General features: G+C 41.0%; 2 protein-coding genes across 3 annotated transcripts in view; both read right to left on the reverse strand.

The window, feature by feature from the left end:
• efhc2 (EF-hand domain (C-terminal) containing 2) overlaps positions 1-1,422 on the reverse strand; it is a 52,257-nt gene extending 50,835 nt beyond the window's left edge. The window contains exon 1 of the mRNA XM_078231882.1: positions 1,374-1,422. Coding sequence (XP_078088008.1) covers positions 1,374-1,415 — 42 coding nt within the window. The 5' untranslated portion in view covers positions 1,416-1,422. The remainder of the gene's footprint in view (positions 1-1,373) is intronic.
• A 1,681-nt stretch (positions 1,423-3,103) lies between these two features.
• The window catches only part of fundc1 (FUN14 domain containing 1), a 31,072-nt gene continuing 18,029 nt past the window's right edge, over positions 3,104-16,146 (reverse strand). For both annotated transcript variants that reach the window (XM_078232005.1, XM_078232003.1), the window contains exons 4-5: positions 8,902-9,030; positions 3,104-3,724 (exon numbers count right to left, since the gene is read on the reverse strand). In XM_078232005.1, the coding sequence (XP_078088131.1) occupies positions 3,647-3,724; positions 8,902-9,030 (207 nt within the window). In that variant the 3' untranslated portion in view covers positions 3,104-3,646. The remainder of the gene's footprint in view (positions 3,725-8,901; positions 9,031-16,146) is intronic.

Consider the following 16,146-nt stretch of genomic DNA (forward strand, 5'->3'; position numbering starts at 1 on the left):
CTTGGCCTGTGTGGCTCAGACACTTTATTCCTTAACTGCTGCTTCGACTAGGTGAGATTAAATATCCTGCTCTAGGATGGTTCAACAGGAATTGCACTGTAAAAATAAGGGGAAAGTCTGACTCTACTCGTTTCCAGGATAGAATAAGACCATTCAAACATCGGACAGGTACCCAGGCAGGTAACAGTACATTTTGGGCACATGTGGCTTTCTTGTCACACGTATGGTAATGTTGGAAATCACCACCTTTTATAAGAGGGCTATTTCTGTGTATCAGCGATAGCCGCAATCTAGAAACATAATTAAAGCGACACATGCTACTGCTTTAATTGAACATTGCTATCTTGTCGGCAAGCAGGGCAGATCATACAGTGGGAACTCCAGAGGATGATACACCTTTTCAACAGCAGATTTCCAGCTGGCAAATGGAACGTCTGCCCACCCTCAGACCCTACAAGAAACTCCAACGTATCTCTCCTTGGAGATAGAGGCCTGGCATGACCAACATCTTAGAAAGAAACAAGCACAGAACACCACTGGCCCTGAGGAAATTCAATATTTTTTTTACATTGGTATGTTTCAATGTTTTCTGTGGAGTGGTTCCCACACTTCCTGTGAACAGTCTGTCGATAGCAGCTTCAACATAGCGACATTGTCGTGTCAACATAGAAACTAGAAGCAGGAGAAGGCCATTTGGTCCTTCGAGTCTGATCCAACATTTATTTTGATCATGGCTGACCATCGAATTCAATATCCTGATCCCCCTTTCCCCATATCCCTTGATCCCTTAAGCCCCAAGAGCTATATCTAATTTCTTCTTGAAATCAAACAATGTTTTGACCTCAACTGCTTTCTGTGGTAGTGAATTCCATACATTCACCACCCTCTGGGTGAAGAAATTTCTCCTCACCCCTAGTTCTGGACTCCCCCACCATTTGGAACATTCTTTCTGAATCTACCCTGTCTAATCCTGTTAGAATTTTAGAAGTTCCTATGAGATCCCCTCTCACTCTTCTAAACTCCAGTGAATATAATCCTAACTGACTTAAGTCTCTCCTCATATGATAGTCCTGCCGTCCCAGGAATCAGCCTGGTAAACCCTTGCTGTACTCCCATAGCAATGATCCAAAACACTTGCAGAAAATATACCTATATTAGTGCATAGACAACAAAAGTAAAACTGGAAAGTGTCAACAGTACAGAAATATAAAGAAAACTAATGAGCAGGCAGACAGTCATCTAAAGGCCTGGGATTTCCTCCAGAGTTAAGGTTGGGGAAATGCAGTTTGAAAAGCCATTTCGAAGGAGAAATTAGTTTCTTAAACATGATAGCCTTATAAGTTGGAGAAAAACAGTGTGTGTTTGTTACTCACATTCCTGTTGAATGTGTTCCCTGGTAAGAGAGGTAAAGTCATGTTGCCTCCTGCAGCCTCAGGGGGAGCTTTGTTTGATTCCCTGGTTGCCACGGTAACGGTGACGTCGCCGCGCTGGCTGTGCGCTCTGCTGCGGGTCGAACATTCCGCCATTAAAAGAAGGGCTTTAAACAAATTTTTTTTTAACCTGCAAACTCTTACGCTGTGATCTCTCTTTCCCGGCTTCAATTTCTTTCTTGCACCCAAAATCGCAATCTCTACTCGTAAACTGTTATTGTTTTCTTTCTTCAGAAGTGTGTTTCGCTCGAAGACGGAGGGAATCGGGCGCCATCTTAAGAAGGTCGGTGTGTTGGGTTGGTGGGGAATGTTGGACTCCTCTCCATCCCCACTGGTAAATACTCTCTCCTCTTCATAACCATCTGTTCTTCACCCTCTCATTTCGCTTTTACCTCACTGGCACTTGAGGCACAGCCTTTTGGCTAAGATGAAGCATTAGATCAAACCCGGGAAGGGGGTGCAAAGCCGCACCCTGTCAGCTTGAATCTGGTTTGATCGAGCCCAAGATGGGATGCAATGTCACCTCTTGTCAGCTTGGATCTGGTTTGTCCCTATTGTGGGGACAGTAATTGGGCTTAATTTGAATTGGCATTTTTGATTAGAATTAAAGGTACGAAAAGATGCACCAAAAAATTGGAGTGCTCCATGCAGCCCAATCAACAGCTAAGATTAGCCAACCCAACACGGGCAATGGATTGAATATTAAAAGTTTGAGCAGCAACTTGTATTTGCGAAGCGTCTTTAATTTCAAAAGATGTCCCGAGACCTAATGTGACAAAAAAGGATTGCGAGTCAGAAATGGAATAGTTGGAGAGGTTGAAAGTTGGTTATTAGAGGAAGAAGATGTGGAGGTGTACTACCATCATACAAAGGTAAAGACAATAGTGAGAATTCAACTTCACAAGTTGCCATCACAGATTTGAATTCAAGACTGCTAGATTGATACTAATATTTTTAAAATTCATTTTAAAATGGACATTGCTGACTGGGCCAACATTTATTGCCATCACTAGTTGCCCTTCAGAAGGCAGTGATGAGCTATATTCTTGAACTGCTCCAGTCCCCAAGGTGTAGGTGCACGCCCATTGCTGTTAGGGAGGGAGTTCCAGGATTTTGACCCAGCGACACTAAGAATGGCAATATATTTCCAAGTTAGGGTGGTGAGTGGCTTGGAGGGGAACCTCCAGGTGATGGAGTTCCCATGCATTGGCTGTTCTTATCCTTTTAGATGGTAGTGGTCATGATTTTGGAAGGTGCTCCCTAAGGAACCTTGGTGAATTCCTGCAGTGCATCTTGTATATGGTACACACTGCTGCCACTGTTCATCAGTAGTGGAGGGAGTGAATGTTTGTGGAAGGGGTAGCAATCAAGCACAATGTTTGGTCAGGTCATCAATCTAAAATGTTAATTGTTTCTCTCTCTACAGATGCTGCCTGACGTGCTGAATATTTTCTGTTTTTATTTTAGATTTCCAGCATCTGCGATTTCTTTTTTGTCCAAGGTTAAATAGTTAGAACACTGTAACAATGGCTTTTGTGACATAACAATTGTTAATGAAATTGCTGATTAGCAACAGAATTTAGTAAGAACTATTCCGAAGTTGATGATTTCCTCAAGGTGGCCTCTCAAAATATTTATCGCTGATAAGTAGGAAAGATACAAGTGTAAATAAATTACCAAAATTATACTTTTAATTTAAAATTAAATTCTATGAACTTTGAAGCAGTCTTTAATTTATATTCAATCAATTCACTGAATTGTGCAAATGCGGAGATATGTCTGAACCTCAGTCTCAATTGTAGCTAAACAATAATAAGCTCTTTGTACTTTAATCAAATACATCTCCCTAATTAGTACATTTTCAGTCAAGTGTTTAATAAGTCTATACAACAGAAAATACAGTATTTGCTTGGCTTGTTTGGAATTGCAAAGCGATTTACAGCATAATAATTATGGATATAACAGGAGAAACTATACAAACATTTTTAAACTTAACAGAGAAAATTAGCCTTCTTTGACAATATAAGTTATAATATAAATTGATTCAATACAGGATAAATAGTTTTGCTTTTGTGTCCTTTTAATGGTGTCCTTGAACACACTGACGAGGCCCTTATTGGACTGTTGTTACTGATGTGCTTCAGTTTTGGATTTTCAGGACCCAACTGTAGCTTTGTCTTCATTGTTGTCATTCTGTCTGTACTTGCTGGAAATTCTTAAGAAGCCAGTCCTAATAAAAAGCCTCCAACAAAGCCACTGGCCAGCACGATATTCTTCTTTACAAATTCAGCTGACTGCGTGGGGAGAATATTTAAACAGTCAAGTGATAAGACTTAAAATGTGGAAATACAAAATATTGCAACATCACCAATAGTCCTAGCATCATAAAATTATTAAACAACGAGGCAGTTACATTTACTTTTTAGATTAGTTGCATTAATAATAATTTTCACAAAGCACACACTGATTTATATAGCATTAAGATAATCAAAGTTCTGAAGTTTTAGTAAATCAATTGTTGTTAATTCAGCTCAGGGGATTTAAAGAAACATTACATTCACAAGTTTCAAACATATTGTTTTAAATTAAGAATATGGCCTTTTTAAATAATCTTGTTCATGTACTTGGCTGAAAAAACCTCTATAAATATTCAAAATACTAATTAATTTTATGATCAAAACAAAAGTGCTGGAGATACTCAATAGCCATGATGTGGAGATGCCGCCGTTGGACTGGGGTAAGCACAGTAAGAAGTCTCACAACACCAGGTTAAAGTCCAACAGGTTTATTTAGTATCAAATTTATTGTGCTACCAAATAAACCTGTTGGACTTTAACCTGATGTTGTGATACTCAATAGGTCAGGCAGTATCTGTGGAGAGATGGTTTAGGAAATGTTTGGAACATTAAACATTAAAACTGCAGTTGAGGTTGTATTAATTACAAAATAAAATCATAATTAGATTAGGAGGATGTGTAGATTTCATATCCCTGCAGTGCAGAAGGAGGCCGTTCAGTCCTTCAAGTCTGCATCGACTCTCCGAAAGAGCATGTTAGCCAGGTCCACTCCACACATTGCTCTTTCCCTGTAATCCCACACATTTACCATGGCTAAACATCTTTGAACACACTAAGGGACAATTTACACGGTCAATTCACCTAACTTGGACTTTGGACTGTGGGAGGAAACCAGAGCATCTGGAGAAGAACCACGCAGACATGGAGAGAACGTGCAAATTCCACACAGTCATCCAAGTCAAGAATTGAATCCACGTCCCTGGCGCTGTGAGGTTGCAATGCTAAACACTGTGCCACCCTGAACTGTACTGTCAAAGACACTGCAAGAAATTTTGCCTGTTGCTATCTTCCAAGATATGATTGGTCAGAAACTGAAAACAAAGTTTGTCAAACCAAACAAATGTTATATTACGCTTTTAACGGCTAACATGTTTGTTTATGACTAAATGAAAATTTCTCAGTTGTTTTCATCAAAGTTCACACAAGTTGAATGGCATCGTCTGTTGTAGCACCAATGAACACAAGCCCATGGATGTTATTTTTGCTTCTTTACCTGCAAGAGGCATGTGAGACACTTGCTTACGCCTGTTTCCATATTTAGTTTTTCTTGAAACAAGTCACTAGCCTGTCCCCAGAGGTTATAGATTGAGGGTTGTCACTCTATCAAGCGTGGCTGACCCAAAGACTCCTGCTTTCATTGCCTGCGTATTGGAAGCAGGTTGATAATCAAACTATTTGGCCACATTATGAAAGCACATGACTTATTCATCATGTCTGGAGTGGGACTTAGAATCATAGAATCCCTAATGTACAGAAGGAGGCTATTCAGCCCATCAAGCCTTCACTGACAACAATCCCACCCTATCCCATAGCCCCATAAATTTACCCTGTGAATCCCCCCAAAACTAGGGTCAATTTAGTGTGAGCAATCAACCTAATCCGCACATCTTTGGACTGTGGGAGGAAACCAGAGCTCCCGGAGGAAACCCATGCAGACACGAGGAGAAGGTACAAACTCCACACAGACAGTGACCCAAGCTGGGAATCGAACCTGGGTCCCTGGCGCTGTGAGGCAGCAGTGCTAACCACTGTGCCACCTCTGGAAATTGTATTACTGTTGCCGTAACTGGCAGCTGTTTTTTGAATCAACTGGCCAGCTGTTGGGAAATTTTCTCCTTAGTGCAGTTTTCTTCCCTCCGTTGACTCTTTGCTGGCTCAGTTTGATGGGCACTGGTTCCACTGCATCACCTCACCCTGATTCCCACCTTTTATGATTTTTTTTCCCCCAGTTTTTGTGCTCATTGTAGCTAATGGATGGGATGGGAGGGAGGGAGGATAGATGAGCTATCCCTGAAGAATAATGTTTACAAAGGAAATATGTTGAAACATGTGTCCCCAGGAAATGTTCATTTGCTGTTACTGTGATTGTGGTTTATTGTTTCATTCTCTTCCGTGACAGTCCTTCTATCTTTAATACCATTCTTTCTATGCTCCTCCAACAGCTTTTGAAGTCCAGCTCTGGTTTCAGTCAGCAACAATGCTCCACTCTTCCCTTTCACAGCCTATACTCACCCATGTGCCTATCGCATCATACTTTGAATATCTACATAACAACATCCTTCACCATCAGGTACTACTTTTTTCAAGGGCAAGTAGGAAGGGAAATAAATAGTTGCCTTTCCATTCAAAGGTATATTCAGAAAATTGATTATAAAAAAGCCCATGTGATTTTTTACATTCTCATTTTTATATCCTGGCCATGTCAGGCTGCTGAAGGTAATATAGGGTTTTGTGCAAGAGCTTTAATGGTGGGCAGCATGGTGGCACAGTGATTAGCAATGCTACCTCACAGCGCCAGGGACCTGGGTTCGATTCCCAGGTTGGGTCACTGTGTGGAGTCTGCACGTTCTCCCCAAGTCTGCATGGGTTTCCTCCGGGTGCTCTTGTTTCCTCCCACAGTCCGAAAGACATGCTGGTTGGATGCATTGACCATGCTAAATTCTCCCTCAATGTATCCAAACGGGTGCCAAAGTGTAGTGACTAGGGGATTTTTACATTAACACTGCAATGAAATTACTGTAAGCCTATTTGTGACACTAATAAATAAACTTAAAATTTAATATGTGAAGGGATAAGGCTAGCCAGGAGAGTATTAGAGAAGTGATGCTGGGAAGAGATGATAAATAGAAGCTCAAAAGTGAAACCAGTCCAGAATCAAACCGCACTAGGACAAAGGGAGACAGAAGCAAGATTTAGATTTACTTTGGAAAAAGTTAAAATTATGAAAGCTCAGATTTGGAATGGCGAAGGAGGAAGCAACAAGGCTTGGTGCAGAAGCTTGGAGAGGTCAGCTAAAGAGACCATGTCCTTTCTTGGCAACAGAAATATTAGTGTTTTAGTTCATTTCAACTTTTAGTGGGCTGCCCAATTTTGGGGAAGATCGTAGCCAATTGTGTGCACTATATATCCATTCATGTACTTTCCAGGGGATTGTTGACTACTGATCAGAAATGGCAACTATGACTGTTTTCCTCCATCAGGTGTGACTGACAGAGAATTTATCCTGTTTCAGATGACAAGAGCTTTTAGATTATGTAGGAATATGTGCAATACTGACATAAACCGCACACTTTAAATTGTCTTCTGTGACTGCTATCTTGGAGACAATACACAACTTTACATTGTATGTACATGTCTATTTCAAAGTAGGATCATTCACTCCTGTTTATGCAAAAATTGAGTATATTTAATCTACTGAATTTGCAATTATAACCCTCTGAAATGCCTGTGTGCAGTTTTACTTTGTCCAGATGATGCAAACTGCTTGAAACACTGCTGATATCTCTAAAATGTACTTGATTGACAGCTTTTGATTAATTGTGAAACATACCTTTTAATCTTGTGTTTTGCTATTCTGCTATTATAGCTAGCAGCATTTGTGACACTTTCTGGCTTCAGCTGACATGTAAACCTTTTCATCACAGATGTATAGTTTAATGTTACTGGAAAGGACTGCAAAAATAATTAGTTTTAATGCAGTTGGGACAGTGAAAAGGTAAGTACTGAAATATACCTGATGATCTGTTTGTTAAATGATAACATGGTCCCTGCCTCAATCACTAACTCCAGTAAATGTATTCTAATCTCACTACTCAATTAAAAAATTTCCCCTGCTCTTTCTCCTAAATATCTTTCTATTTGATTTTGTACCAATGACTGACATTTCTTTCTAGATCCCTGAACCTTGGGAATTGTGGATTTTTGCCCACTTTGTTGCATTCCTTCATTATTTTCAAAACCTCGAGTAAATTTACACTCCAGTGTTTTTAAGACAAAGCCTCATTTCCAAAGTGACAGCAATGTAGTTGGTAAGTGAGACTTCCAAAAAAAATATGATCTTGCAGCCCAAAACCGGGCATCCACGAGGTGCTTCCAGTTATCAGTAACAACAGAATTGTGCACCATCACAATCAGTAACCTTATGACCTCACAGTCCAACTCTTCAATTGTTATCAGCCCTGGAGCATACCTTTAGAACAATGAAGACTTTGCTGCAGGCTACAGACAGCTAAGGGGTCCCATAACAACGAGCAAAACAAAGCAATCTAGTCTCATCACACCCAGTTGAGAATAGTGGTGGACAACAAGGCATTTAACTGGAGAAGGCTACATGAATGTTACCACTCATTTGGGAGAGATCAACTCATAACTACAAGAGACAAAGTCCTTTTATGTGAATAAAAGGGAGAGAGACAGCATGTTACTTTACAATATTTGTATGGAAAATTTCTAAGGGTGGCACAGTGATTAGCACTGCTACCTCACAGCACCAGGGACCCAAGTTCAATTCCAGCCTTGAGTGAGCGTCTGTGTGGATTTGCATGTTCTCCCCATGTCTGCGTGGGGTTCCTTCAGGTGCTCCGGTTTCCTCCCACAGTCCAAAGATGTGCCACCGACAAGATAGTTCAGTGGTGTTGTACTGATCTAGAAAGTAATAAGTATGATTCCTGGTCTGCGGGTGAATTTTCTGGTTTCACTAGGGATGTTGTGTGGGAGCTACACATGGGGTAAGGCTACGGGTTCAACTCCTGGCTGTTGCAAATTGACTCTTCTCATTTGATACAATGCTATAGGCGCAGGAGGAACAAATGAATTGGTCTTGCCTACTGCTTCTACCCATTGGAACGTACATGTGGACATCAGTCTGGATTCAAATGTGATCTTTCCCATGCCAGTGCAATAGTCCACCAACACTAAATAACTGCTCCATAATAACTCTTAGCATACAGAATGAACATTTAGATGAAGGCTGCCAACAGCTTGTGGAACTGTACCCTACAGAAGTCTAGAAATTATAGGAAGAATGAAAGAAAATTTGGGGGGGAAATACTGTCAAAGCTGTGCATGAAATACTGTACTTGAAACAGAAAGAAATTCAGGTGCACTTTTCTCACCTCTTCAATAAAAGTGTTGATTTCAGGAGCAGCTTTATTTGCTTTCTTTCTCAACTGTCGTTTGGCTTTATTTACATCTTTTTCAACTCTTTTCCAATCCACTTTAATATAGCCACTGTGATTTGCAACCTGAAGGAAAATATGCATGAGTAAAGGTATATGCGATACTCTTCCAGTATCTAATAATTATAAATAAGTTCTATGGATTTTTCAACTGACTTGCTACATACAGTGAGAGAGCCAGACCTCATGATGGAAACCTCAATCCTCCGCGACCAATGTGAAACTAAAGCAGCAAATCATGCTACATGAGGCAAATATAGAAAAATGGAGTCAGCTTAAAACGTTAGCTCTATTCTCTCTCCACAGATGCTGTCAGACCTGCTGAGATTTTCCAGCATTTTGTTTCTGGTGTTAGAAAATCTTTTTATCCCCCCACAATTTTAATGGATAATTCAAATTTAGCGGATTTAAATTATGAAATGATTGCAGCTGGATCTGCACAATAATGTATCCATATGTTCATAAATGCTTTAAGTTCTAAATAATGAAACAAAGAAACTGAATTTTTGATTGATCCATAGCATCAAGTCTTGTCCCTCTGATGTGGTGCTATCCCTTTGATCAATTGGATTGCAGAATCAGAGATTACTGTCCTGCCAATTATATCCAATTGTAGATTTAAATTTTAAGTTTTATAGGTTAGGCACTGGATCTCTGACTTTAATTTTGGATTTCTTCCTATTATCCATTCTCTATTGCTCTTTATCACCAAGATATATATATCATTACACTTGTTACATAATCAGGCCTGTGTAACTTGTAAGTCTAATGATGACCATGAAATCATTGTCGATTGTCATAGAAACCCATCTGATTCACTCAGCTCCTTTTAAGGAAGGAAATCTGTCAACCTTGCCTGGATCTGGCAAACATATGGCTCCAGATCCACAGTAATGTGGGTGACTCTTAAATGGCCTAGAAAGCCACATAGTTTAAGGGCAATTGGGATGGGCAATAAATATTGGCCCAGCTAGCAAAGCCCAGATCCCATGAAGGAATAAAAAGTGACACAAAATAAAAACAGAAAATTCTAAAGTCAGGCAGTATCTATGCAACGAGAAGCCATTAAAATTTCTGATTGATGACTTGGTCTCAGAACTAAAAATGTTAGAGATGTAACAGATTTTAAGCAAGTACAGAGGAAGGGGATGAGGGAAAGAACAAAACAGAAGGTTTGTAATGAGGGCAGATGAGGTTAAATGATAAAAGGGGTGATGATGCAAGGCAAAATGAGATGCTACAAGGACAAGTCAGGAAACAAAAAATGGGACTAAAGAGATGTTCTTGGAAAACATCACCAATGGCTTCCATCCAAAAAAAAAACAGGGGCCAAGGTTATGAATTGGAAATGTTGATCTCAAGTTTGAGTCTGGAAGTCTGTGCATCCAATTGAAAATGAGGTGCTGTTCCCTGAGTTTACATTGAGCTTCGTTGGAATAGCCTAGGAGGCGGAGGACAGGCAGGTCAGATGGGAAAGGAGCAGAGAATTAAAATAACAGGCGAATGCAAGGTCAAGATTACATTTGCAGACTAAATGTAGGTGTTCTAGAAAGCAATCACCCCATCTGCATTTGATCGTGATGCACAGAACACCTTGTTGTGAGCAGCAAATACAGCACATTAATGGAAAGTACGTAAGTCACTGTTAGCTGGGAACATTATTTTGAGCCCCGGATGGTGGGAAGGGAGGAGGTAAAAATTCAGGTGCTGCATCTCCTGTGCTTGCATGGGATGGTGCTGTGCGAAGGGGAGGGGTTTCTGGGAGTGATTAAGGAGTGGATCAGGGTGTCATGGAGGAAGTTGGTCCCTTTGCAATTCTGTAAAGGGAAGAGAGGATAAGATGTGTTTGATATTGGGTGATGACATTTCTTCCGTAAATGAAGATTCCCTGCCTGGCTATGCTTTACATCATTTGCCGTGCCCAGATTGTCACTCTGATGGTGTGGCTCTTAACATCAAATTATAGTTTGGTTGGATCCTCAACTCCTTTGCCACATTCTTCTTGTAAGCATTTCACATTATTCCATTCTTCCTGCCTCTCACTTAAAGTTCTCATTTACCACTGCCCACTCAAGGACTATAAAAATTCTCATTCAGATATCTTCAATGTTTTTCTATCTCAGCCATTGCACCAAGAAACTTAGTAATTTGATCACAATTCATCAAGATCACCAACAACCTGTCCTAGTCCCTCCATGCCAACTCTATAGTTAGGGAAGCTCAACAATGCCTCTACTTTTCAGGAGGCTAAGAAAATTCAGCATATCCACTACGACTCTCGCCAACCTTTACAGATACGCCATAGAAAGCATCCTTTCTGGTTGTATCATAGCTTGGTATGGCTCCTGCTCTGTCCAAGACCGCAAGAAACTACAAACGAAGCCCAGTCCGTCACGCAAACCAGCCTCACATCCATTGACTCCACACTTCCCGTTGCCTTGAAAAAGCAGTCAGCATAATCACACCCCACACACCCTGGACATTCTCTCTTCCACCTTCTTTCATTGGGAAAACGATACAAAGTCTGAGGTCACGTACCAACCGACTCAAGAACAGCTTCTTCCCTGCTGCCATCAGACTTTTGAATGGATCTATCTCATATTAAGTTGCTCTTTCTCTATACCCTAGCTATGATTGTTACACTACATTCTGCACCCTCCTTTCCTTCTCTATGAATGGTACGCTTTGTCTGTTTTGTGTGCAAGAAACAATACTTTTCACTGTATACTAATATATGTGACGATAATAAAATCAAAATCTTCTGAGTTCACTGCCCTCCTAATTTCTTTCTTCCTCATATGAACTCCCAACTCATATTCATAGCCGCGCCTTTAAGTTTGCCATCATATGGCCTTGTGTCAATCACAGGTAAGGCCATCTCTGATCACTTGTATTGTTTTATTAATATTATTGTATCACCTGTATTGCTCTCCACCTAAAGCTGCATCCCAACACTATGCCCTTCTGTACCGAAATATCTCTTCTTTGGCCGTCCATTCACCACAACCTTTTGTTCAACTACCGACCTGTGTACCACATCATCAACTCCAATTTTAATGCCTTACTTCCTACTAAAACCATTACTCTCTCTTATCCTGGCAATTTCCACTGTACGTCTCTCATGGACTTGAACAGATATGGTGGATAACAGGTTTAGCCATTCACTGCCAGATCTGGCTGGACCATATGCTTGTCTGCAGAAACTGTTTCCAGGATTACCCTGGAATGCTAAGATAACCCCCAACTTCTTTTCTCTATGGCAAACAGTCTTCTCAAACCCCTCTTCACACTCCTCTACCTCCAACAAGTACGAGGAACTCACGGGTTTCACTATCATCTACTGATCGCAAATAAATACCATGGCTTGTCAATGTATTTGCAAATTTACAGTTGTCCAAATTAAGATCAACTATAAAAACATAATTTTTAAGGAATTGTGCATAAAATTATACAACTTTGTTATCTGTAGGATTCTAAAAAAAAAGAATAATTTGTTTACTGTTACAATTCAAATTACACTGGAACATGGCAAACAGTAAATACGCAACAAACGGTACTAAGTCCAAATAAACATGAATTTTGTTAGGGTCACAAATGCATAGATTCAAGGGGCGGAATTTTATGGCTGCTCCCATTGGGGGGATTTTCTGGTCCAGCAGAAATCATTGGACTTCTAAATGATTTGCTGCATTTTATGCCCTTTGTCCCCTTTCCATCCCTGGTTTGCAAGTGGTTAGAAAATACATTTTGCATTCTCTTATGTTTTTATTACAAATATGTTTTAGCAATTGTGATCATTCTTAACTCATAAACAGAGTAAAACAGTAGAAATAGAAAACTGCCATTAGGTCTAAAAGGCTTCCCTTCCCCTCTTTGTAATGAAACTCACTCCCACTACCATTTTCTCACTAAAGGAGCAATTTAATTTTGGTCGAAGTGAGAAGTCACAAACTGTGCCTTCTATTTCTAAAGATTTGCTTCTTTTTGAGTCACTGCCCATTTGGGATCAGATCGTGGTTCCTCAACTTCCTCAATCCCTTCTCTGTTTAGAAGGTCACCTCATTATCTCCTGAACTCATTTAAACTGTAGAACACCACTAGTTAAAAAAAACTTTCCTTCAGCACTTGTGCTGTTACATTTCATTGATATAACCGTTTACACCACAAAATTCACAAATCTGCAAAACTATTGGTAAAATTACTCAAAAAAATCACATGAATAAAAGAGACCTAATAGCTATTTGTTCCTTCTGAAATCACCATTTGAAAACATATTGCCTACATTTAAATAAATATAATGGAGCCAGCAGGATTCACTTTGCTGTATCAAGGTGCAGAATTAATTTTTCTCTTGTTAAATTTTCTATCACTCCCGAAGGGCTTTACTAATGGTTAGGTTACTGCCAGCAGGTGCAAAAGTGACTTGCTCGCCTCCTTTATGGGTTATTTTTGGCACCTCCCTAATGATATCAGAAACTTTATGTGCAAGGATTTTTTTGATTCTTGCATGGATGTGGGTGTTCTTGGAAAGGATTGACAATTACGGATTGTTGCTCATCCCGAGTTGCCCTTGAGTAGGTGGTGGTAGCCACTTTGTTGAATTGCTGCAATCCATGTAGAATTTCGTTTTTATTTGTTCATGGGATGTGGGCGTCGCTGACTAGGACTGCATTTATTGCCCATTCCTAATTTAAGTATTAACCACACTGCTGTGTGCGACTGCATTCACATGTAGGCCAGACTGGATAAGGATGGATTTCCTCCCCTAAAGGGACATTAGTGAACCAATGGTATCATGGTTAGAACAGTAGAACAGTACAGCACAGAACAGGCCCTTCGGCCCACGATGTTGTGCCGAGCTTTGTCTGAAACCCAGATCCAGCTATTTCCTCCCTATCATCCCGAAGTACTCCATGTGCCTATCCAATAGCTTCTTAAATGTTCCTAAAGTTTCTGACTCCACTATCCCTGCAGGCAGTCCATTCCACACCCCAACCACTCTCTGAGTAAAAAACCTACCTTGGACATCCTTCCTATATCTCCCACCATGAACCCTATAGTTATGCCCCCTAGTTACCGCTCCATTCACCCGAGGAAATAGTCTTTGAACGTTCACTCTATCTATCCCCCTCATCATCTTATAAACCTCTATCAAGTCTCCTCTCAACCTCCTCCGCTCCAAAGAGAAAAGCCCAAGTTCCCTCAACCTTTCCTCATAAGACCTACCCTCCAAACCAGGCAGCATCCTGGTAAATCTCCTTTGCACTCTTTCCAGTGTCTCCACATCCTTCTTGTAGTGAGGTGACCAGAACTGCACACAATATTCCAAATGTGGTCTCACCAAGGTCCTGTACAGTTGCAGCATAACCCCACGGCTCTTAAACTCAAACCCCCTGTTAATGAACGCCAACACACTATAGGCCTTCTTCACGGCTCTATCCACTTGAGTGGCAACCTTCAGATCTATGGATATGAACCCCAAGATCTCTCTGTTCCTCCACATTCTTCAGAACCCTACCTTTGACCCTGTAATCCACATTTAAGTTTGTCCTACCAAAATGAATCACCTCGCATTTGTCAGGGTTAAACTCCATTTGCCATTTTTCAGCCCAGCTCTGCATCCTATCTATATCTCTTTGCAGCCTACAACAGCCCTCCACCTCATCCACTACTCCATCAATCTTGGTGTCATCAGCAAATTTACTGATCCACCCTTCAGCCCCCTCCTCCAAGTCATTTATAAAAATTACAAATAGCAGAGGACCAAGCACTGATCCCTGTGGCACTCCGCTGGTAACCGGTTTCCAGTCCGAAAATTTTCCATCCACCACCACCCTCTGTCTTCTGTTAGATAGCCAGTTACCTATCCAATCGGCCAAACTTCCCTCTATCCCACACATCCTTCCTTTCTTCATAAGCCGACCGTGGGGGACTTTATCAAACGCCTTACTAAAATCCATGCGTATGACATCAACTGCATTACCTTCATCTACACACTTAGTTACCTCCTCAAAAAATTCTATCAAATTTGTGAGGCAAGACTTGCCCTTCACAAATCCGTGCTGACTAGCCCGGATTAAGCTGCATCTTTCTAAATGGTCGTAAATCCTATCCCTAAGGACCTTTTCCATCAACTTACCGACCACTGAAGTAAGACTAACCGGTCGATAATTACCAGGGTCATTTCTATTCCCTTTCTTAAACAGAGGAACCACATTCGCCACTCTCCAGTCCTCTGGCACCACCTCTGTGGTGCCAGAGGACCCAAAGATCAATGCCAAAGGCTCTGAGGACCCAAAGATCAATGCCAAAGGCTCTGCTATCTCATCCCTTGCCTCCCAAAGAATCCTAGGATATATTTCATCAGGCCCAGGGGACTTATCGACCTTCAGTTTATTCAAAATTGCTAGTACATCTTCCCTCCGAACATCTACTTCCTCCAGCCTATCAGCCTGTGACACCCTCTCTTCCTCAAAAACATGGCCCCTCTCCTTGGTGAACACCGAAGAAAAGTATTCATTCATCACCTCTCCTATCTCTTCTGACTCCATGCACAAATTCCCACTGCCGTCCTTGACCGGCCCCAGCCTCACCCTGGTCATTCTTTTATTCCTCACATAAGAGTAAAAAGCCTTGGGGTTTTCCTTGATCCGACCCGCCAAAGACTTCTCATGCCCCCTCCTAGCTCTCCTAAGCCCCTTTTTCAGCTCATTTCTTGCTAACTTGTAACCCTCCATCGAGCCAACTGAACCTTGTTTTCTCAACCTAACATACGCTTCCTTCTTCCTCTTGACAAGACATTCCACCTCTTTTGTGAACCATGGTTCCCTCACTCGGCCATTTCCTCTCTGCCTGGCAGGGGCGTACCTATCAAGGACACGCAGTATTTGTTCCTTGAAAAGGTTCCACTTATCATTAGTGCCTTTGCCTGACAATTTTTGTTCCCATTCTATGCTTCCTAATTCCCGCCTGATTGCATCATAATTACCTCTCCCCCAATTGTAGACTTTTAATTCCAAGTTTTTAAAAAAATTGAGTTCAGATTTCACCATCTGCCATGGTGAAATCTAAACCCAGGTCCCCAGAGCATTACCCTGAGTTTATGGATCATTCATTTAGTAACATTACCTCTACGCCACCATCTCCCTTCTCACAGTGCTGTTGGGAGTTCGACGATTTTGA

Source organism: Mustelus asterias, chromosome 17, assembly GCF_964213995.1.
Source record: "Mustelus asterias chromosome 17, sMusAst1.hap1.1, whole genome shotgun sequence".
NCBI classification, from domain to species: domain Eukaryota; kingdom Metazoa; phylum Chordata; class Chondrichthyes; order Carcharhiniformes; family Triakidae; genus Mustelus; species Mustelus asterias.